At 54.5% G+C, this 22,191-nt stretch overlaps 2 protein-coding genes across 2 annotated transcripts in view; both read right to left on the bottom strand.

Moving 5' to 3' along the window:
* FBXO41 (F-box protein 41) overlaps positions 1 to 22,191 on the bottom strand; it is a 69,747-nt gene that overhangs the window by 9,785 nt on the left and 37,771 nt on the right. Inside the window, exons 12-16 of the mRNA XM_061552680.1 lie at positions 20,349 to 20,441; positions 19,704 to 19,819; positions 19,426 to 19,578; positions 5,099 to 5,194; positions 678 to 796 (exon numbers count right to left, since the gene is read on the bottom strand). Of these exons, the coding sequence (XP_061408664.1) occupies positions 678 to 796; positions 5,099 to 5,194; positions 19,426 to 19,578; positions 19,704 to 19,819; positions 20,349 to 20,441 (577 nt within the window). The remainder of the gene's footprint in view (positions 1 to 677; positions 797 to 5,098; positions 5,195 to 19,425; positions 19,579 to 19,703; positions 19,820 to 20,348; positions 20,442 to 22,191) is intronic.
* LOC133343502 (uncharacterized) lies at positions 9,980 to 15,928 on the bottom strand. Its single transcript, XM_061553162.1, has 2 exons — positions 14,067 to 15,928; positions 9,980 to 10,260 (listed from the first exon to the last, which is right to left on the bottom strand). Exons 1-2 carry the CDS (start codon positions 15,366 to 15,368, stop codon positions 10,246 to 10,248), a joined length of 1,317 nt encoding a protein of 438 aa, XP_061409146.1. The 5' UTR covers positions 15,369 to 15,928; the 3' UTR covers positions 9,980 to 10,245.

Here is a 22,191-nt window from a genome sequence, read left to right as displayed (position 1 = left end):
GGTGCTGGCCACCCCGTCGTGTGCCGTGCCGCCCTTCATAGGTGCTCGCTAACAGCTCTTGTTATACAGTCTGCGAAGTCTAAACAGGCGATCTTTGTGTGTGTAAGTGTATATGCTGTGTGTGAAAGAGCGGTAGAAAAGTGGTTAAGACACCGCTACCAACCCATCGATCCCAGTTTGATTCCCGCTCACAACCAATAACAGTGGCGAATATTTGAACCGGTTTTCGATCTCCCCAGGGTCGACTCAGCCTCAAATGAGTACCCAGCGCAGCGTGTAAACATCAGCATGAGGGAGACAAAGGCGGCCGGGCATAGTGTTGGTCACCCACCAGTACTTGCCCCAACAGTCTGTTTTAAGGATAAACGGGGGGGATCTTTGTCTTTGCGTGTTTGTGTGATGAGTGGTGGTGGTGGAGCGCCTGGATCTTTACACACGCCAGCTACGATCCCAGCGGCCACGGCAAACGTCAGCGGCTGCCACTTCGTCTGAACTCCCAAATCCAACGTCGTCTTTTTCGCGACGCATTCTTCCCAATCACGATCATCTCAATCGCGGTGCTGTTGCCACGTCAGACCACGCAATCGTCGCGCCCGATACAATATAGGAATACAAGATATATATATTTTTTAAATCAAGCGACGCAACGAGAGCCCAGCTCGCTCTTGAGTGCTCACCGAGAGCAGCCAGGCCCTGGATGTCACAGCCGCGACCTCCGACCCCCAGCGCCCGCAGGTTGGGCCAGCAGCGACCGATCATCTGCAGGCAGCCGTTGTCGAAAAGCTCCTCCTGGGCGCTGACACGTGCAGAGCAGCCGGGGAGAGCGTGGGCCGTGAGCGTGTGCCGTGAGCGTGGGCCGTGAGCGTGTGCCGTGCACGGCGTGTGCCTCGTCTCGTGCGTGCGTGCGCGGTACATTTGAGCGTGTTTATCGAGCGTGTGTGTGGCATAGGGGTGTGAATTGCGTGTACGTGCCGGTGGTGTGTGTTTACAAGGGTTGTGTGTGCACGTGCCTGGTGCAGTGTGTGTTTGAGCGTGCAGTGTGTGAGTGTGCGGTGCACATGTGTGGTGCGGTGTGTGTTTGAATGTGCGGTGTGTGTTTGAGTGTGCGGTGTGTGTTTGAGTGTGTGGTGTGTGTTTGAGTGCGCGGTGTGTGTTTGAGTGCGCGGTGTATGTTTGAGTGTGCGGTGTGTGTTTGAGTGTGCGGTGTATGTTTGAGTGTGCGGTGTGTGTTTGAGTGTGCGGTGTGTGTTTGAGTGTGCGGTGTGTGTTTGAGTGTGCGGTGTGTGTTTGAGTGTGCGGTGTGTGTTTGAGTGTGCGGTGTGTGTTTGAGTGTGCGGTGTATGTTTGTGTGTGCGGTGTGTGTTTGAGTGTGCGGTGTGTGTTTGAGCGTGCGGTGTGTGTTTGAGTGTGTGGTGTGTGTTTGAGTGTGCGGTGTGTGTTTGAGTGTGCGGTGTGTGTTGAGTGTGCGGTGTGTGTTTGAGTGTGCGGTGTGTGTTTGAGCGTGCGGTGTGTGTTTGAGTGCGCGGTGTGTGTTTGAGTGTGCGGTGTGTGTTTGAGTGTGCGGTGTGTGTTGAGTGTGCGGTGTGTGTTTGAGTGTGCGGTGTGTGTTTGAGTGTGTGGTGTGTGTTTGAGTGTGCGGTGTGTGTTTGAGTGTGCGGTGTGTGTTTGAGTGTGCGGTGTGTGTTTGAGTGTGTGGTGTGTGTTGAGTGTGCGGTGTGTGTTTGAGTGTGCGGTGTGTGTTTGAGTGTGCGGTGTGTGTTTGAGTGTGGGTGTGTGTTTGAGTGTGCGGTGTGTGTTTGAGTGTGCGGTGTGTGTTTGAGTGTGCGGTGTGTGTTTGAGTGTGCGGTGTGTGTTTGAGTGTGCGGTGTGTGTTTGAGTGTGCGGTGTGTGTTTGAGTGTGCGGTGTGTGTTTGAGTGTGCTGGTGTGTGTTTGAGCGTGCGGTGTGTGTTGAGTGTGCGGTGTGTGTTTGAGTGTGCGGTGTGTGTTTGAGTGTGCGGTGTGTGTTTGAGTGTGCGGTGTGTGTTTGAGTGTGCGGTGTGTGTTTGAGTGTGTGGTGTGTGTTTGAGTGTGTGGTGTGTGTTTGAGTGTGTGGTGTGTGTTTGAGTGTGCGGTGTGTGTTTGAGTGTGTGGTGTGTGTTTGAGTGTGCGGTGTGTGTTTGAGTGCGGTGTGTTGAGTGTGCGTGTGTGTTTGAGTGTGCGGTGTGTGTTTGAGTGTGCGGTGTGTGTTTGAGTGTGCGGTGTGTGTTTGAGTGTGCGGTGTGTGTTTGAGTGTGCGGTGTGTGTTTGAGTGTGTGGTGTGTGTTTGAGTGTGCGGTGTGTGTTTGAGTGTGCGGTGTGTGTTTGAGTGTGCTGGTGTTGTGTTTGAGTGTGCGGTGTGTGTTTGAGTGTGTGGTGTGTGTTTGAGTGCGCGGTGTGTGTTTGAGTGCGCGGTGTATGTTTGAGTGTGCGGTGTGTGTTTGAGTGTGCGGTGTATGTTGAGTGTGCGGTGTGTGTTTGAGTGTGCGGTGTGTGTTTGAGTGTGCGGTGTGTGTTTGAGTGTGCGGTGTGTGTTTGAGTGTGCGGTGTGTGTTGAGTGTGCGGTGTGTGTTTGAGTATGCGGTGTATGTTTGTGTGTGCGGTGTGTGTTTGAGTGTGCGGTGTGTGTTTGAGCGTGCGGTGTGTGTTTGAGTGTGTGGTGTGTGTTTGAGTGTGCGGTGTGTGTTTGAGTGCGCGGTGTGTGTTTGAGTGTGCGGTGTGTGTTTGAGTGTGCGGTGTGTGTTTGAGCGTGCGGTGTGTGTTTGAGTGCGCGGTGTGTGTTTGAGTGTGCGGTGTGTGTTTGAGTGTGCGGTGTGTGTTTGAGTGTGCGGTGTGTGTTTGAGTGTGCGGTGTGTGTTTGAGTGTGTGGTGTGTGTTTGAGTGTGCGGTGTGTGTTTGAGTGTGCGGTGTGTGTTTGAGTGTGCGGTGTGTGTTTGAGTGTGTGGTGTGTGTTTGAGTGTGTGGTGTGTGTTTGAGTGTGCGGTGTGTGTTTGAGTGTGCGGTGTGTGTTTGAGTGTGTGGTGTGTGTTTGAGTGTGCGGTGTGTGTTTGAGTGTGCGGTGTGTGTTTGAGTGTGCGGTGTGTGTTTGAGTGTGTGGTGTGTGTTTGAGCGTGCGGTGTGTGTTTGAGTGCGCAGTGTGTGTTTGAGTGTGCGGTGTGTGTTTGAGTGTGCGGTGTGTGTTTGAGTGTGCGGTGTGTGTTTGAGTGTGTGGTGTGTGTTTGAGTGTGCGGTGTGTGTTTGAGTGTGCGGTGTGCGTTTGAGTGTGTGGTGTGTGTTTGAGTGTGTGGTGTGTGTTTGAGTGTGTGGTGTGTGTTTGAGTGTGCGGTGTGTGTTTGAGTGTGCGGTGTGTGTTTGAGCGTGCGGTGTGTGTTTGAGTGTGCGGTGTGTGTTTGAGTGTGCGGTGTGTGTTTGAGTGTGCGGTGTGTGTTTGAGTGTGTGGTGTGTGTTTGAGTGTGTGGTGTGTGTTTGAGTGTGCGGTGTGTGTTTGAGTGTGCGGTGTGTGTTTGAGTGTGTGGTGTGTGTTTGAGTGTGCGGTGTGTGTTTGAGTGTGTGGTGTGTGTTTGAGTGTGCGGTGTGTGTTTGAGTGTGCGGTGCGTGTTTGAGTGTGCGGTGTGTGATTGAGTGTGTGGTGTGTGTTTGAGTGTGCGGTGCGTGTTTGAGTGTGCGGTGTGTGTTTGAGTGTGCGGTGTGTGTTTGAGTGTGGGGTGTGTGTTTGAGTGTGCGGTGCGTGTTGAGGTGCGGTGTGTGGTTTGAGTGTGCGGTGTGTGTTTGAGTGTGCGGTGTGTGTTTGAGTGTGCGGTGTGTGTTTGAGTGTGCGGTGCGTGTTTGAGTGTGCGGTGTGTGTTTGAGTGTGTGGTGTGTGTTTGAGTGTGCGGTGCGTGTTTGAGTGTGCGGTGTGTGTTTGAGTGTGCGGTGTGTGTTTGAGTGTGCGGTGTGTGTTTGAGTGTGCAGTGTGTGTTTTGAGTGCGCGGTTGTGTGTTTGAGTGTGTGGTGTGTGTTTGAGTGTGCGGTGTGTGTTTGAGTGTGCGGTGTGTGTTTGAGTGTGTGGTGTGTGTTTGAGTGTGCGGTGTGTGTTTGAGTGTGCGGTGTGTGTTTGAGTGTGCAGTGCGTGTTTGAGTGCGCGGTGAGTGTTTGAGTGTGCGGTGTGTGTCTGAGTGTGCGGTGTGTGTTTGAGTGTGCGGTGTGTGTTTGAGTGTGTGGTGTGTGTCTGAGTGTGCGGTGTGTGTTTGAGTGTGCGGTGTGTGTTTGAGGGTGCGGTGTGTGTTTGAGTGTGCGGTGTGTGTTTGAGTGTGTGGTGTGTGTTTGAGTGTGCGGTGTGTGTCTGAGTGTGCGGTGTGTGTTTGAGTGTGCGGTGTGTGTTTGAGTGTGTGGTGTGTGTTTGAGTGTGCGGTGTGTGTTTGAGTGTGCGGTGTGTGTCTGAGTGTGCGGTGTGTGTTTGAGTGTGCGGTGTGTATTTGAGTGTGCGGTGTGTGTTTGAGTGTGCGGTGTGTGTTTGAGTGTGCGGTGTGTGTTTGAGTGTGCGGTGTGTGTCTGAGTGTGCGGTGTGTGTTTGAGTGTGCGGTGTGTGTTTGAGTGTGCGGGGTGTGTTTGAATGTGCGGTGTGTGTTTGAGAGTGCGGTGTGTGTTTGAGTGTGTGATGTGTGTTTGAGTGTGCGGTGTGTGTTTGAGTGTGCGGTGTGTGTCTGAGTGTGCGGTGTGTGTTTGAGTGTGCGGTGTGTGTTTGAGTGTGCGGTGTGTGTTTGAGTGTGCGGTGTGTGTTTGAGTGTGCGGTGTGTGTTTGAGTGTGCGGTGTGTGTTTGAGCGTGTGGTGTGTGTTTGAGTGTGCGGTGTGTGTTTGAGCGTGCGGTGTGTGTTTGAGCGTGTGGTGTGTGTTTGAGTGTGCGGTGTGTGTTTGAGTGTGCGGTGTGTGTTTGAGTGTGCGGTGTGTGTTTGAGTGTGCGGTGTGTGTTTGAGTGTGCGGTGTGTGTTTGAGTGTGCGGTGTGTGTTTGAGTGTGCGGTGTGTGTTTGAGCGTGCGGTGTGTGTTTGAGCGTGCGGTGCGTGTGTGGTGCGGTATTCCCCCGTGTGCCTGGTCTCTCTTCACCATGGGTAGCCGGGTGCCACCTGCAGGGAGACGACATCCGGGCAGCCGGCGCTCAGCGACCACAGGCCCTGGGCAGTCACGGGGTCCGTGCTGCTCCTGCAACAAGCACACGGGCGCCGTGAGCACGCGATCGCGGTCCAACTTCCACGTTCATTGTGTTTAACGAGGTGGGGAACTCGGGAGACCAGGACAGAGTCATCATTTGTACGTACATACGTAGTCAACTGTGCTAATCGGAGGTGCGGGGAAGGACAAGACATTTGCAGGAGAGAACTGGGTCGTCAACGTGGCAAGAGCAACAGCACATGAAGAGAAGTCCCAATGGCGAAGCGAATAGAAAACAACCGGTTTCGAAGGCAGAGGACAAGCATACATCATTATAAAATAAAATACGTTGCAATGGAAATATTTATTTGGCTGTGGCCTGGTGGGTCAGAGGTCAGAGCGCCGAGCCAGTACCACCGAGCTCTGGGACCCATGACTTCATTAACAACATGTTAGAACGTTTTTGCTGGCTGCCTGCTGGCTGGCAGGACGTCACGTCAGCAGGGAGGGAGGGAGGGTCACATCCACGTAATGTGTGGGCTGCTAGTTAACATTAAGAAAGTCGCTAAAGTTACCAGCGCACCAGCAGGTACACCTCGATAGCACTCGTGACCCGTACGTCAATACAGCGATGTCGCTATCATGTTACGGGTGGCGTTCCTGAAATGCAATTTTAAGTCTTTTTTTGTCGTGAGTGAAGTTTAAAACGCAGGTGGAGTAGAGGAGACCACGTGGCTCACAGGTCAGAGTGCTGAGAACCTGGGTTTGAACCCAGGATTTGTCCACCTGAGAAGATACCACGTTCTAATTTGTCGCGAGATGATGGCCTCAACCCAGCCACCGGTGACTCGCATCAAGACCCATGGACTCGTTTCGTGGTCCACAGACTCATCCATTGACACACCCAATAGGCTAACACATAGACCCACAGACTCACAAAGTCCTCGTAGACCCACACAGGGACTTACAGACTTCCAGAGATCAAGAGAAGCATAGGCTCGCAAAAAAACACAGTCATCTCGAGCCCTGGGAGATGACTTCACAGAACTAGTTCTGAAATTCCTCCAACTACCCATACGCGCATTCCTTGTTCATATAAAATTAACAGAGCTGGAATAAGTTGAGGTAAATAAGCAACTAAATTGAGTTGTTTTGTTGTTGCGTGTGTAATCATCGGTATCCGGGCAGAGGCTATCAACTTGAGAAACCGGTTGAAATCACTGGCGGCTTTTAAACCCGTAATCGAATATCCAAATATCTTAGCCGTGCCGGCTCAGTGCTCCGACAGGGCCATTATAAAGCCCCACCACCCCGAGCCACGTGCTTGCCACCACAGAGGCGTGTGGCCTGGTTGGCATGGACCCCAAGGCAAAAGGATTGAAATTGTGGAGCCACTCTTCTGCCCTCCAATTGCCACCCCCCAGAGGTCGCAACCGGGTACCCGATACCCGTACCCTACCCGTAGCCGTTTGCGACCCTGGTGCGGCCGGGTACGGGTAGGCCGTGAGTCACTGGTGAGTAACCATTTGTCACTCATTTCTGGTAGGGTACGGGTAGGGAACGGGTACCCGTACCCTACTCGGGTACGGGTACCTACTCGGGTACGGGTACCCATTTGCGACCCTTGTGCGGCCGGGTACGGGTAGGAAATCAAACCCCATTTGCGACCTCTACCACCCCCACTCCCCCCCTTTGTGGGGGCAGTTGCACCGCCTGCGCACTCCATCGCCGCCAACCAACCGCCTTGTTGGGCTGCCGTCGATGAGTTGCACAGCGACGAGCCGCGTGGGTCCTGGCCAATGGGAAGTGAAACCACGGCGGTGACGTACTGCCCTCTAGTGGTCACCTGGCAATGGCCCCCATGTGGGTGCGGGCGAGGTGACTTTTTAATGTGCGAAATTATATCGATCATGGAGAGTCGCGTGCGGTGAATAATCGTGTATGAATCTGCCAATATAAAATAACGACGATAAAAATGTAAGTCCATACGGTAACTTAGAACGATATAAAACACCTTTCTAAAGTCACTGATTGTAAACAGTGTTGGTTTCCAAGAGTAACCAGCGAGCACGAACTGATTGCGTCACGCAATGCAGAGCTTCCGTTGATTTTTTTTATTCGCTTGCTAGTTAGGATACCTCACGGAATGGACAATTGGTTAAATTGTTGATGTTCATTATTCATGCATTTATTTCTCAGAACCATGTTGGGTCAGGAAAGGGACTGTATTCGGTTGAAACAAGATTCAACAAGGGGGGTACAGTAGCCAAAATAAGTAATATTTAAAAAAAAAACGTTTTAAAAACACGCTTTAATTAAATGTACCGTACTAGTAATGGCAGAACTCCACGACTCCAGGAAGTGGCCCCGAAGCTTGACATAACGTAAGGGACCGTGGTCATTTACAGCCAACGTCAGTTTACCGTGGACAATAAGACCCAAGCCGAAACACAACATGTAAAAAGAATGTTTAAAAATGCGTCTTATTTTTAAGATAGAATATAGTATTGTCATCAGTATGACATAAGTATACCAAGTTTGCAGTCGATACCACATTGGGAAGTGGGTTAAAATCGAGTTACAAGATTTGAGGATACAACAACGACAACAACAACAGATGGAGTGAGTTAAATAAAACCGTGTAATAATAACAAGACTGAGAACCAAGTGGTCTGAACTTGATCTTGTGTCCAATTTTCAGCTTTCGAGCCCATGTGGAACATCATGAATGTTGACATCAACTCGCCCAGTCACTCATGACCGGCTCCCGACATGATCACGCATGTGCAGTGGCTGCACATGTCCATAGCTCATGTCTAGAATGCAAGCCATCATCAGCAGCAGCAGCAGTCATGATCAATCTACTGCTGGATGAAATCCTCCCAAAGCCATTGCCATGTGGATGTGGATCAGCCCTTTTATCAATCCACTGCTCTACGGGATTAGGGGGTTGTACGTATGTTGAACTTCTTTCGCACCGTACGTAGCCAACAGTGCTAATCTGAGGTGCGGGGGAAGGACAACAAACTAAATGCGAAAAGCAGTTCTAAAGAAATTAGCTTTCAACCTTGATGATTTAAAAGTGCCTAGCTCCAGTGGCTTCTTAATATCGGTAGGAAAGAGCATTTTAGATAGCGGCAGAAGAAGCGAATCTTAAAGTAATCCCAGTTGACAAAATGTTGACAACAAGTGTGACGTGATAGCTATTTTTTATTATTTTACCAAGTAATCTCGCTAGGAAGGTATTGCTGGGGGTGGGGGGTTTAAAACATTCTTAGTGGTCCTTGGCAATTTGAACATTTCTAATTGGTACCATTCAAGGAGGCCAATGCTATCAAATGTTCTCTTGAATATTTCCTTCTCTAGATCACAAATCTGTGCGATAGCAAAACCTGCGTGGTAGCTTTGTATGACATGAATGTCTTTAAACGGCACCAGAGTATGTCGGTAGAGAAGAGAGTTCGGCAACAAACAACAAGAATGTGATATGAGGCAAGTACGGAATATGGGAAGTAAACATTCCGTTTGTCTTCCAAACTCAATGTGGACACTACCGATGGTGGACACTGCCCATGATGAACACTGCCTATGGTGAACACTGCCCATGATGAACACTACCGATGGTGGACACTACCGATGGTGAATACTGCCTATGGTGAACACTGCCCATGATGAACACTACCGATGGTGGACACTGCCCATGGTGAACACTGCCCATGATGAACACTACCGATGGTGGACACTACCGATGGTGGACACTACCGATGGTGGACATTGCCCATGGTGAACACTCCCCATGGTGAACACTGCCCATGATGAACACTACCGATGGTGGACACTACCGATGGTGAATACTGCCTATGGTGAACACTACCGATGGTGGACACTGCCCATGGTGAACACTACCGATGGTGGACACTACCGATGGTGAATACTGCCTATGGTGAACACTACCGATGGTGGACACTGCCCATGGTGAACACTACCGATGGTGGACACTACCGATGGTGAATACTGCCTATGATGAACACTACCGATGGTGGACACTACCGATGGTGGACACTGCCCATGGTGGACACTGCCCATGGTGAACACTGCCCATGGGGGACACTGTGGTAGTGTAGTAAGTATATATGGAGGCTTGACGACAGGATCGGAGGCACACTTATTTATTACACCAACACAGTTGTACAGGTCACTTGGCTACAGGGATTCTCGACAGCTAACCCCTCTAACCTATACCAATTCCTCCACTACGGGACTAGGGGAGGCTATCTGTCCCAGCTTGGTTAAGCTGGGATCCCGGCTCCCTGAGTCACCAGACCAGCTTCGTCTGGGCTCTCGGGGCCACGCCACCGGCTTGCCCTGGTCGGCCCTTATAAGGACAGCGAGCCAGGGGAGCTCTGGGGCCTACACTAGCTGGTCTTCCGTCTTCTCTGGTTAAAGCTGAGTCCCGACCTCGAGCCCTCGAGCTCATCACCTTTTATAGGACTCGCCCCCGAGGGGGGGCCCGTGGGGGATACACATGCGGACGTCGGTGCTAGCGCCACCCTTGTGTACGGCCGTAACCCCGCCCATTGTGTTTGTTGGCCATCCGTGGCCATGCATAATCACACCTCAACATTCGTAGCCATGCGCAATTACACCTCTACATCACCCCCCCCTGTACAGCTCGCAGCCGTCCCTGGCTGCAAAAAAAAAAATCAGAATAAAGGTGCATCCCTCACAAAAACCCCGTGTGTGTGCCTCGCGTAATTTTTAACAAGAACAAGAGAACCTTAACAAGAACAACAACAGGAAGAGAGAGAGAGAGAGAGAGAGGAAAAAAAATAACCCGACGCACCCCCCCCGAATAAATACCCCAAAACCAACATATATACACACACTCCGGACGCCACCCCTCCCATTGTCCGCAAGGCCCCCCAACGGCCGACCTCACAATAGTCTGCGCGTTTTGGCGCGCGTCCGCGCGGCGGGCCCATCACAAGGGCCCGTCCTGGCACGCTCAGTGACGGTTGTTGACGGTCCGGGTGCAAGAGAGTCAGGCGTCGCTGCCGAGTGACCCCCGACCCCTCCGGGAGGGGTTGGTGGGTGTGGACCCGTCACTCCTGTTTCACCTGGGGACGGAACAGTTGGCGTCAGGTTAGGCGAGTGCAGCGACGACGGGGAGTCGGCGACACCCTCACACGTTTGGCCATGCGTGTGTGTGTGTGAACCACGGGGCGGCGCGACAAATGGTTTTAACCTTGAGGGGTGCACATACCACCGGCGCCTCCCCCATTTGACGCGAACACATTGCGGCCGCAAAACCTGCACGACCTCCACTGGCCCCCGCCACGGCCGTACCAATTTCGACGAGGTTGCCAGCGGCACCTGAGGACAGTGCAACCACGCCCTGTCCCCTGGTTCCCATTTGACCACCTGCACCCGCCCCAACCGAAGCCTCTCGTTCGCCTTCTGGCGGAGTTCAGAATTTTGCACGGCCGCTTCCCGCGCCTCAGACAATTTAGCGATGTTAAATTTAATGTGTTCGGACAAATTAGACTTCGCCGGGAGCGCCGAGAGCTTCAGCTGGGTCGCCACAGGGGGGTTAACTTCGCGCCCATACATTAAAAAGAAAGGAGAAAATCCGGTGGCCGCATGAGGAGCCATTCTGTAGGCCTGCAACACACCGGCTATGCGGAGGTCCCAATCCGTCTGGGATACCGACACCTGCTGGGACAGCATGGACGTGATGGTCCGATGCAGCCGTTCCACCATCCCGTCAGTTTGTGGGTGATACGGAGAGGTCCGAACCTTCTCCGTACCCAAGAGGTCGCACACCTCACGTAGGAGTTTACCAGAAAAATTCCTACCCTGGTCAGTAAGCAGCCGTTCCGGAGCACCTTTGTCGAGGACATAGCCCTGGACAAAGGCCTCCGCGATGGCTGCTGCCGACTGGTTCGCCAGGGGCCAGGCCATAGGCCATCTCGTGAAGTATTCAACCCCCGTTAGTAAATACCTATTGCCCCTGGGCGTAGCGGGAAATGGCCCAAGTATGTCCAGAGCGACGAGCTCGTTAACCCGGGAAACTTTTATGGACTGCAGCGGAGGGTTGGACCCCCTCGCAGGCGGCTTTCTCTGCGCGCATTGCGTGCATGACCCCAAGAGATCCCCCACGTCCTTTTCCATGCCCGGCCAGAAGAAATCCAGCTGGAGCGTGGCAAAGGTCTTGTGAACCCCCAAGTGCAGAAGCCGCTCATGAACAGCCCATACCACCTTACCCCTTAAAGCAGCAGGCACCACAAGCCGCTGGCGCCGGGTTTTTCCATCCCAGTGCATCAAAAGACCCTGGAACAACCCCCACGAGTCAACGTTTTCCACCCCCTGACCAGCCCCCCCGACGCGACGGCGCAAAGCGAGGAGGGAGGTGTCCTCCATTTGGAGGCGTCCCCATTCCGCGACCGGCAACCCCAGCAACGAATCCCTCCCTTCTTGCTCGATAGGACCCGAAGCCGAAGGTGCATCGGTAGCGGCCACGAGGACCGAATCGGTGGTGACGTTCGGGGGCCTACAACGCCCCGAACCCAACAGGCACGCGCACTCCGAAGTGGGTGGCAATCGTGACAGGGCGTCAGCGTTCGTGTGGCGGACACCCTTACGATATGTGGTGACAAAGTCATAGTCTTGGAGGATCTCCAACCATCGAGACAACTGGCCCGATGGTTGTTGAACCCGCAGGGCGTACTGTAGGGCCGCATGATCTGTACGGACGGTGAACCGCCGACCGTACAGATACGGGCGGTACTGCTGAATGAAATAAACAATGGCCAATAATTCCCGACGGGTAACGCAGTACCGCTGTTCGGCTGGAGACAGTACCCGACTACCGTAAGCCACCACATGCTCTACGCCCCCGATGAGCTGGGACAGCACACCCCCGATGCCCGTGTTACTTGCGTCAGTATCGAGCAAGAAGGGTTGTGAAAAATCCGGGTAATTCAACGGCGGAGCTCCCACCAAAGCATTTCTGAGGGCGCGAAAAGCAGCCTCCTCCTCCGGCCCCCAATGAAACCTGACTCCCTTGGACGTCAAGGCATGCAATGGTTTCGCAATCGTAGCGAAGTCAGCCACAAATCGCCGATAATACGACGCGAACCCAATGAAACTCCTGACCTCTCCCACAGAGGTGGGAGTCGGCCAGGAGCTGACGCATTCCGTTTTGGCGGGATCAGTGGATATCCCCGAGCGCCCAACAATGTGACCCAAATATCGCACCGATTCGCGGAGTAAATGACACTTCTGTGGTTTAAATTTCAAATTGGCAGCCCGCATTTTGAGGAAAAACAGCACGCAACCTCTGGAGGTGTTCCTCGAAGGATTTGCTAAAGACGATGACATCGTCTAAGTAAATCAAACACGAATCCCATTGCAAACCTGCCAAGACCAATTCCATTAACCGCTGAAAAGTTGCCGGCGCAGAATGTAAACCCATCGGCAAACGGTTAAATTGGAAGAGGCCCTGCGGTGTACGAAAAGCAGTCTTAGGTTTCGATTCGTCATCCAGAGGAAGCTGCCAGAATCCAGATAGCAAATCAAGGGTGGAAAAGAATCGTGCACCGGCCAAGGCGTCGAGCGACTCATCCATCCGAGGAAGCGGGTACGCATCTGCCACAGAGATTTTGTTGAGACGCCGAAAGTCAACACAAAATCTCAGTGAGCCGTCGTGTTTCTTCACCAAAACGATCGGCGCGCCCCACGGGCTGGTGGAAGGGGAAATGATATCGGCGGCTAGCATGTCATCAACAGCCGATTTGACATGATCCTTTTCGGCGGGACTCAACCGAAAGGGATTTTGGCGGATTGGCGCGCTGTCACCCGTGTCAATATGGTGTCGCAGCAATTTTGTACAACCAATATCAAATTTGTGTTGACTAAAAACGTCAGCAAATTCGCTCAGGAGAACTCGCAGCTGCGCGCGCTGCGAGTCAGACAGGTCCACTGAACCCGCGCAAAGCGCATCCAGCCATCCGTCATCAGAGTCCGAATGCGGTCGCGACGGAGGATCGGTGGATACCTGACCCACGAGTGGTTCCTCACAGGGCACCGGCGTTGCGTGTGCAAGCACGGTCCCTTGAGGAACCACGGCCGTTCGCGATCCCACATTAAGGACTGCAATGAAGGGGTCCCCATCCCCTCTCACCATAGTCTGAGCCGCGAGCAAATCGGGTCCATTGACCCCGGCCCGAGATGGACCCAACAAGACCCCCCGATCCGCAACCCCTGCATCAAACGGCCGACGCAACCTAAGAGGGACGAGCATCTGAGCCCCCGGAGGCACGCGCACAGTTTTTGTGACGAGCGCCTGCACGGTGGCAAACGCCCGACGCTCCGTGGTGGGGGAAGACAGAAATGTAACGCGTCGGCCCGATGGGAGCTCAATGCACCCTTGGTCAATAAGGATACGGATGGGCATTTTGGCCAGAAAATCCGTCCCCAACAGGCACGGAACCGCGAGTGAGGAGGAAACCAAAACAGGGCCGGATAATTTAATGTCCCCAATGCAGATAGTGGCGCGGATTTGGCCAATAATGCCCAGAGAGCCCCCGTTAGCGGCATAGCACGGCACGTCAACAGGGAGCAAGGGACGACTTTGAACGGGAAGGATGTTATAAATTAAATCAGATATAATGGTCGCCGATGCCCCTGTGTCAATTAAAATCCGCACCTCTACCCCATCAATGTGACCGACCACGACCGATGATCCCGCCGACGCAGCAACGACACGATGGGCGAGCTCCGACCACTGACCCGGTTGGAGCGCTCGCCGCATTACCGAACAATCGCGCGCGACGGACGGGGAATTTGGAGCCCTGTTTAGTTTAGCGCGTGAGTGTGTGTCGGATGTGTGCGTGGGCCAAACGTGTGAGGTGCCGCGACTCGCCGTATTTCTCTGCTGGAGCTTGGGAGGAGACGGCGTGGCGTCCTGACGAGGTGTCGCCCCGCGCTGACGGGGAGCCCGGCATCCAGACGCAACGTGGCCTTGCAGGCCACAGTTGTAGCAGCGTGTGAGCGCCCCAGATGACCTGGGCTGCTCCTGGCGGCTCGGTCCATTCCGAGCCTGCGGTGCCGCCGATCTCCATTCCCCTCGCCGCTCCACCCCGCAGACCTCCACTGATGGGAGGGCGGTGGTCGCCATGGCATGGCCGGCCGCCCCCTTTGCCGCCTTCCGACGCAGGGACCGCAAGCCCCCGTGGATGTGGCGCGCGACCAGCAGGGACGACATCTCCGCGTCGTCCTGAGCCAAGACGTTGACGTCCAGCTCGTCAGCGAGTAGCAGCAGCTTCTCAGCCACCATGGCATCCACTCCTTCCTCGTCCATCCTTGGGAAAGCAGCCTTTGCCAGAGCCAGGAGAGCCGTCCGGAAGGCCAGGGGTGACTCGTTGGCGCCCCGACTCCGATCGTGGAACAGCTGCCTGCAGTCCGAAGGCGGCCCATAGACGGCTGACAGCAGCTGCAACGCCAGGTGTAGAGTGGCGCGCTTTTCCCTCGGCGCCGAGGTGAGGGTAGCCAGGGCGTCGTTGTCCAGCATCGCTGGCAGCGCGCGTAGAGCCTCGGCGTCCGACCAGTTCGCCATCTCTTGATGAGCGATGAACCGCCTCTTGAAGCCGCCCCAGTCTCCGTCAGCGCCGACAAATTCTTTAAGAGGCGGCAGACGCTGTTGTAAGGCGGCGTCCGTGGCCGCAGAACGCTCTCCGTCGCTCCCCGCCGATGATACAGTGTGGGCGGGCCGTGCACATGGCATCGCCGGTCGCTCTGATGTTGACGCGCCGGCCGGCGTTGATGATGTCACGGCTTGTGCTTGGCGCTCAGCAGACACGTGACGCGGGCCGGCCCCGCCCTCCGCTCGTACTGTAGAGATGGCGGGAAATTTGACCGCGAGCCGCGTCGGGGTGGCGGGAAACGTCGCCCCGCGCCGGCTGCCGTCGTCGACCCGCGCTGCTCCTCCAGCCCCCAGCCGCATGATCTCCTCCAACGCGGCGGCCGCGGCGTAGAGCAGGTCCGCCAGGCGGGAGTGGGCCAGCCGGAGTCCTTCGGCCGACGCATCCCCCTCCACCTGTCGTAGCGGCGCGGGCGTACTCGGCCCCGGCTGCTCCGATTCGACCCCGGCCATCACTGGTGGAGATTCGGCCGCGGCGTCTTCCATCTCCGACTCCCTGGTACGTGTCGTCCCTCGTGTGTCCATCGTTGGACGTTTACTTCTGACACCAGATGTAGTAAGTATATATGGAGGCTTGACGACAGGATCGGAGGCACACTTATTTATTACACCAACACAGTTGTACAGGTCACTTGGCTACAGGGATTCTCGACAGCTAACCCCTCTAACCTATACCAATTCCTCCACTACGGGACTAGGGGAGGCTATCTGTCCCAGCTTGGTTAAGCTGGGATCCCGGCTCCCTGAGTCACCAGACCAGCTTCGTCTGGGCTCTCGGGGCCACGCCACCGGCTTGCCCTGGTCGGCCCTTATAAGGACAGCGAGCCAGGGGAGCTCTGGGGCCTACACTAGCTGGTCTTCCGTCTTCTCTGGTTAAAGCTGAGTCCCGACCTCGAGCCCTCGAGCTCATCACCTTTTATAGGACTCGCCCCCGAGGGGGGGCCCGTGGGGGATACACATGCGGACGTCGGTGCTAGCGCCACCCTTGTGTACGGCCGTAACCCCGCCCATTGTGTTTGTTGGCCATCCGTGGCCATGCATAATCACACCTCAACATTCGTAGCCATGCGCAATTACACCTCTACAGTAGCATGAGCCACTGCAGGTGGCACCAACCAACCTGTTTGCCTCATGGCATACCGGGCCCCCAATGGGTGAGCCCCACTGCTACACATTGACCTTTGACTCCCGGCCATGAGAGATGCTCCCGAACCTCCCTCAACCTCCTATCCCCCCCCCCCGCCCCTTCCCCTCCGATGACGAAAGAAACACGAGTGGGGTTGGTGACGCACGCACACAGGTCGTGGAGGCGAGGCACTCTCTCCAGAATAGATCCCCTGCCCGCCATCGATCTGCCCGGCTCACATCGACCCACGCGCAGCTGCAGGCCACGACACAGGAGCCGGCACGGACAGATTTGTTTCGGGGCGAAGGCGGCACAGCGTGTACCTGGGCCAGGACCGGTAGCCCCCCCACCACCCAAACCTACTGCCACCCCCCCGCCCTTCTGCCTACCTCTGCCCTTAAATGTGTTTAACTCGGACATCACGACACGGCTCCCGCCTGAACGACGACGCGTGGATCCAGTCACCCATAACAAGAAGTGAACGCTCCACGCGTAGCTCCATGTAGGAATACGCAGGCGGCCGTGATTGATCCACTGCTGGATTGAGGCCTCCCCACGTGCCTCTCGGACAAGCTGGCCTCGCGTCAGTGACTCGCTGCTACGCCCGTCGCCACTCATTATGTTTCGATTTAAAGCTTTCGTGACTGCAGGGATTCATCTTCTTGGTTCTTTCGGTAAAGTCACGTAGAAGGGAAATAATAAAATAATAAAAATAAAACATAATACAATTTTTCTCACTTTAAAAATTATATTATTATGTTTTAATATTATTTTATTATTTCCCTTCTACGTGACTTTACCGAAAGAACCAAGAACACTCATTATGCGTCAATCGCCTGATGATGCTGGCTTAGAATTATGTTTTTGCAGAGAACGCTCGATCCGCATTCGCCGCTGAGGGGTCGGAGCAGCGTCGCCATGGGAGCCGCTCCTCTGCATCCACCGGGAAAAGGCGAAGTGCGCTTTCAACTTCATTTATTTCGTGCATTGTTTACCGTGTTCTGTGAAAGCGGCCACTGATAAGCGCGTTGCGACTATTTGGCACCATTTATTTTGATAATTTACTCGTAAATTACTCCGTTGGGACATTCACAGCGATCGTCGCCCCCCCCAACCCCCCGCGTTCCCCTCCCCCTCCAACCCCCATTTGCGAAGCTTATCCAGGACCCTCCTGAGAGCGTCCTGAGACTCAGCGAAGCTTTCCCGCGTAAATCTTGAACTTCTTTCGCACCGTACTTAGCCAACCGTACTATGCAGAGGTGCAACCTCGGATGTTGCGTGCCATGGTCAGTTATTGAACCAGGCTGGCCGGGACCATAGCGCATTGCATTTCTTGCCACACGACTAAGTGCGTGTAAGAAGTATCAAACCAACTTCTGCCGAGAAGCGTTGAGAATCCCGTCATAAAGCAGCAGACATTGCGCCTCCTTCCTGCGATATTTGTCCCTCAATGTAGTTGTTTTTATTTTCTACACATCACATCAGCCACACGGCCTTCTGGGAGTGCATCGTTCCACGGGCGTTGGTTCAACGCAAGTGAAACTCTGGACACCCGGTGCGCCTCATCAGCGGTCAGCGTTGCTTTGCAAGAAAATGGTTACATGCACAAGAATGCCCCATTCGATGTGCTCGGAGAAGATTTCATGCGGGCAATAATGGGTAGATGCACGCATGCCTTGGCGCTGACACCACGCAGTGGCGCTTCCCGTTACTAATTCGTGGCCCCGATGTTTCCACCGGACCCTAGAGCCCCCACGACAACACGCCTGCTGCGGTCGAAGCCATGGCGATAAAATTCTAGCGGGGAAAGAACGCCACGGGCATCGCAAAACAAAATGTGAACCCACAGCCGGCGTTCGACTGCAGCCCGGTCGACGCAAACAGGATGGGACGGCCTCCCGTTCCGGCTGCCACTTGTCACTTTCTCGCCCCTTCCCCCACCCTCCCGCCACCGACAGCTCCTCACCGATCCATACAGCGGCCTCACTGAATCTCACAGCGCCTCGCCAAATGCAACAGCATCGACCTAATCCTGCCGAGTGGCGACGATCCGGGCAACGTCGCGCGTCCTCGGCCGCTTTGTTCGTACACGCGGTGAGAAAACTGCGAGAGGTCAATCTCATGACGGGAACGGCGCGGACCGAGTCGTGGGCCTCTAGCAACGTGCCAATCAACAAACAGCCGATTAGTTAGCGAGCCCTCCACCAGCACACCGCCTGGCTTACATCACGCGAACGTGTCTGTATGTGAGTGTGTACGTGCGTACACGTGATCTTACCTGTAGGTGAATGTGTGTGTGTGTACGTGCGAACGTGTCTGTATGTGAGTGTGTACGTGCGTACGTGTGAGCTTACCTGTAGGTGAGCGTGTATTTGCGTGTATAGTACGTGTGAGTGTGCCTGGCAGATTGAGTGTGTGTGTGTACATGCGAGCGTGCCTGGGGATGTGTGTGTATGTACGAGTGTGCCTGTAGATGTGTGTGTATGTACAAGCGTGCCTGTAAGTTTGTGTGTGTGTACGTGCGAACGTGTCTGTATGTGAGTGTGTACGTGCGTACGTGTGAGCTTACCTGTAGGTGAGCGTGTATTTGCGTGTATAGTACGTGTGAGTGTGCCTGGCAGATTGAGTGTGTGTGTGTACATGCGAGCGTGCCTGGGGATGTGTGTGTATGTACGAGTGTGCCTGTAGATGTGTGTGTATGTACAAGCGTGCCTGTAAGTTTGTGTGTGTGTACGTGCGAGCGTGCCTGTAGGTGAATATGTGTGTGTGTACGTGCGAGCGTGCCTGTAGATGTGTGTGTGTGTGTGTACGTGCGAGTGTGCCTGTATGTGAGTGTGTGTTTGTGTGTACGTGTGAGTGTGCCTGTAGTTGAGTGTGTGTGTGTGTACGTGCGAGCGTGCCTGTATGTGAGTGTGTGTTTGTGTGTACGTGTGAGTGTGCCTGTAGGTGAGTGTGTGTGTGTGTACGTGCGAGCGTGCCTGTATGTCAGTGTGTGTGTGAACTCGCCTGTAGGTGAGTGTGTGTGTGTGTACGTGCGAGCGTGCCTGTATGTGAGTGTGTGTGCGAACTCGCCTGTAGATGAGTGTGTGTGCGAGCTCGCCTGTAGATGAGTGTGTGTGCGAACTCGCCTGTAGGTGAGTGTGTGTGTGTGTGTACGTGCGAGCGTGCCTGTACGTGAGTGTGTGTGTGTACGTGCGAGCGTGCCTGTATGTGAGTGTGTGTGTGTACGTGCGAGTGTGCCTGTATGTGAGAGTGTGTGCGAGCTCGCCTGTAGGTGAGTGTGTGTGTGTGTACGTGCGAGCGTGCCTGTAGGTGAGTGTGTGTGCGAGCTCGCCTGTAGGTGAGTGTGTGTGTATGTACGTGCGAGTGTGCCTGTAGGTGAGTGCGTGTGCGAGCTCGCCTGTAGGTGAGTGCGTGTGCGAGCTCGCCTGTAGGTGAGTGTGTGTGCGAGCTCGCCTGTAGGTGAGTGCCTGCAGCTTGCGGCTGTGACAGCCGGCGAGCCACAGCACGCGCTCGGTGAGCACGTGGGGACAGTCGGACACCCTCAGCGCCAGCAGGCGGGGGCCAGCCACCTTCATCAGCGCCTCCAGCCCAGCCTCCAGGCAGCCCCTGCCCACAACAAGGTACTGATTTTAAGCTGAACAGACCTCCGTGTGCCGGCGTTCCGGCGTTCCGGCGTGCCGGCTTGCCCATGCGCCGGCGTGCCGATGTGCCGTTGCGGGGAGCCCAAGTACCGCGTGGTGGCGGCGTGCTCCTCGCGGCTCTCCCCCTTGCGCCGCGGCCGTGGCTTGAGGTTGTGCAGCACGAGGCTCCGGCAGAGCGAGCAGCGTGCGGACAGCGACGCCAGGAACTGTGGCCGGGATGGCGCGGTGATACGGGGGCATCGCAGGAGACCGGCGCAGCACACATCATCATCGTCATCATCACCGTCGTCATCAGTTTTAATTCATTAAGCGCTAAACGGCTGTAACAGCTCTCAGAGTGCAAAAGATACACACATTATATATATAGTGTGAATATCGCACATCCGACTCACTGGGGACTGTGAAATAGGCGAATATGTGAAACGGTGAGATGCGTAAACATCGATACAGAAATGACGGTGACACCCGCACAAATACACCACTGGATGCGGGTGGACAATTGGTCAAGGTGGACATTTGAAGGTCGGATTATGCGTCGCCGCACGGCCTACACAGTATGCGTATGATTCTTTCACATTCATCCTGAACCGCGACAGGTGGAAAATTAACCGGCGGCAGGACCAAAATAAACAAGCGCTAATGACTGCGACGTGGGGCGCCTTCATCGTGACGCGTGTGCGTGCTGCGTGCTGCGTGTGCGTGCTGCGTGCTGCGTGTGCTGCGTGTGTGTCTCACCTTGGAGGAGACGCGCGCGTTCTCCAGGACGACTCGGGCCCACAGCCTGGGAGTCCGCGCCAACGCGTTCCACTCCACGCACACTTCCCCCGCCTGGCGCAACGAGGGCGAGGCTCTGCATGAGCGGCATTGCTAGAGACAAACCTCGGCACCCAGAGGGCAGACTTTGCGGCGGTGAGCAGCGGCGACTACACCGTGCTGACGAGTCCCAGCGAGGACGAAACCCCGTCCACAGTCGACTATATCGCTGCTGCTGCTGTCTGTCTGTCGGTCACATTTGCTCAAATCGATTTCGATGGTGATCTTGGAAAAACAGGGCCACAGTGCACTTCTTCAGGAAATACTGATGGCGCAATAGCCGCGTGCCGTTTGTATGTACGTACAGTACGTATGTTGAACTTCTTTCGCACCGTACGTAGTCAACCGTGCTTATCGGACGTACAGGTGTAAATACAACGGACTGTTTACCCATTTCTTCCGTGTGTCATTTGAAACGAATGGATTCCCCGGCCTGCACGACGATTATTCTGCGGTGCTGGGTTTTTTTTTCTCGTTGTGCACAGATTTGATTCGTGAGCGGTATCGCTTGAACGTCAACATTTGCAGTGCACACGTACGCCCGGGATGTGGCCTATCCCCCACTCCCCCCTCCCACCCCCCGGATAATGGATTTTTTTATTAAACGATTTGAAAAAAAAATCCAAAATCAGGCATAGAGACAACATTTCAGATGATTCGAAAAAAATGTACCGTTTTGGATTGATCAGAAAAATGGAAGTGACGTCAATAAAACGATTCCGTTCCGAGCACAGGAGTGCGTGACATTGGATTTTGCTGCACGACCCTCCGTTACCTACCAACGTTTAGAACGACGATTTCAATTACCGCGTCATTCATTTATTTATCTACCCGGGGGGAGCACTGCCGCGTGCGTGCATTTTTCACGACATCTCACACCTCGGCCGTCTTTTCATTTAGTCGGCGCATTTACTCCGCCAAGGACAGGGGTCGGCGACCAAAATAGCACAAAGAGCTATTTTCTTTTTAATTCGGTACAAAACTCAATATTTCAAAAGCCACAATGCATGTGAATACATACACACATACAAAGATCCCCCGTATAGCCTTAACAGACTGTTGTGGCAAGTGCTGTTAGCGAGCACCTATGAAGGCCGGAACGGCACACGCGGGGGTGGTTGGCCAGCACCACGCCCGACCGCCTTTGTCTCCCCAGTGGCGAAGATTACACACCGCACCAGGTGCTGATTGGAAGCTGAGTCAACCTAGGGGAGGCTCAGGACCGGTTCAGATAATCGTCACTGGGTGTTGGCCGTGAGCGGGAATCGAACCTGGGTCACCGTGTTCGTAGCGTAGCGTAGCGCTGACCGCTACGCATCTGGCTCCGGAGCCACGTGTTGTGTAGGGGGGAGCGGCGATGCCGTGCGGTTAACGCAACGTGCCAAGCGAAGCCGAGTGCGATATCCGACCGCAGCTAACATCACTGGCGAGTGAGTGCCAGGACCATCCCTTCACCAACCCCGGGCAGACCAGCGTGGCGAGAGATGGTCAAACAAGCCCCATGACTCACGTGGCTCGGGAGTGTGGATTGTCTGTTATAAACTAAGCTAAAACTAAACTATGTTTTATTTTACCAGGTAAGGCCCAGTGAGCTATACAGCTCTTTCTCAGAAGCGACGTGGCCATAAACTACAGCTCAATTAAGTGACCGATCACGTGACATTTGTAGTAGTCAAATACTCTAAACGTCTGATGCTGATTCTAAATGTGGAGGGGAAAACCCGCGGACCTGGAGAAAAATCCACGTGACCACGGAGAGAGAGAG

Source organism: Lethenteron reissneri, chromosome 17, assembly GCF_015708825.2.
Source record: "Lethenteron reissneri isolate LAM-NWPU_2019-01 chromosome 17, ASM1570882v1, whole genome shotgun sequence".
NCBI lineage: Eukaryota > Metazoa > Chordata > Hyperoartia > Petromyzontiformes > Petromyzontidae > Lethenteron > Lethenteron reissneri.
This window is presented reverse-complemented; position numbering and strand designations above follow the sequence as displayed.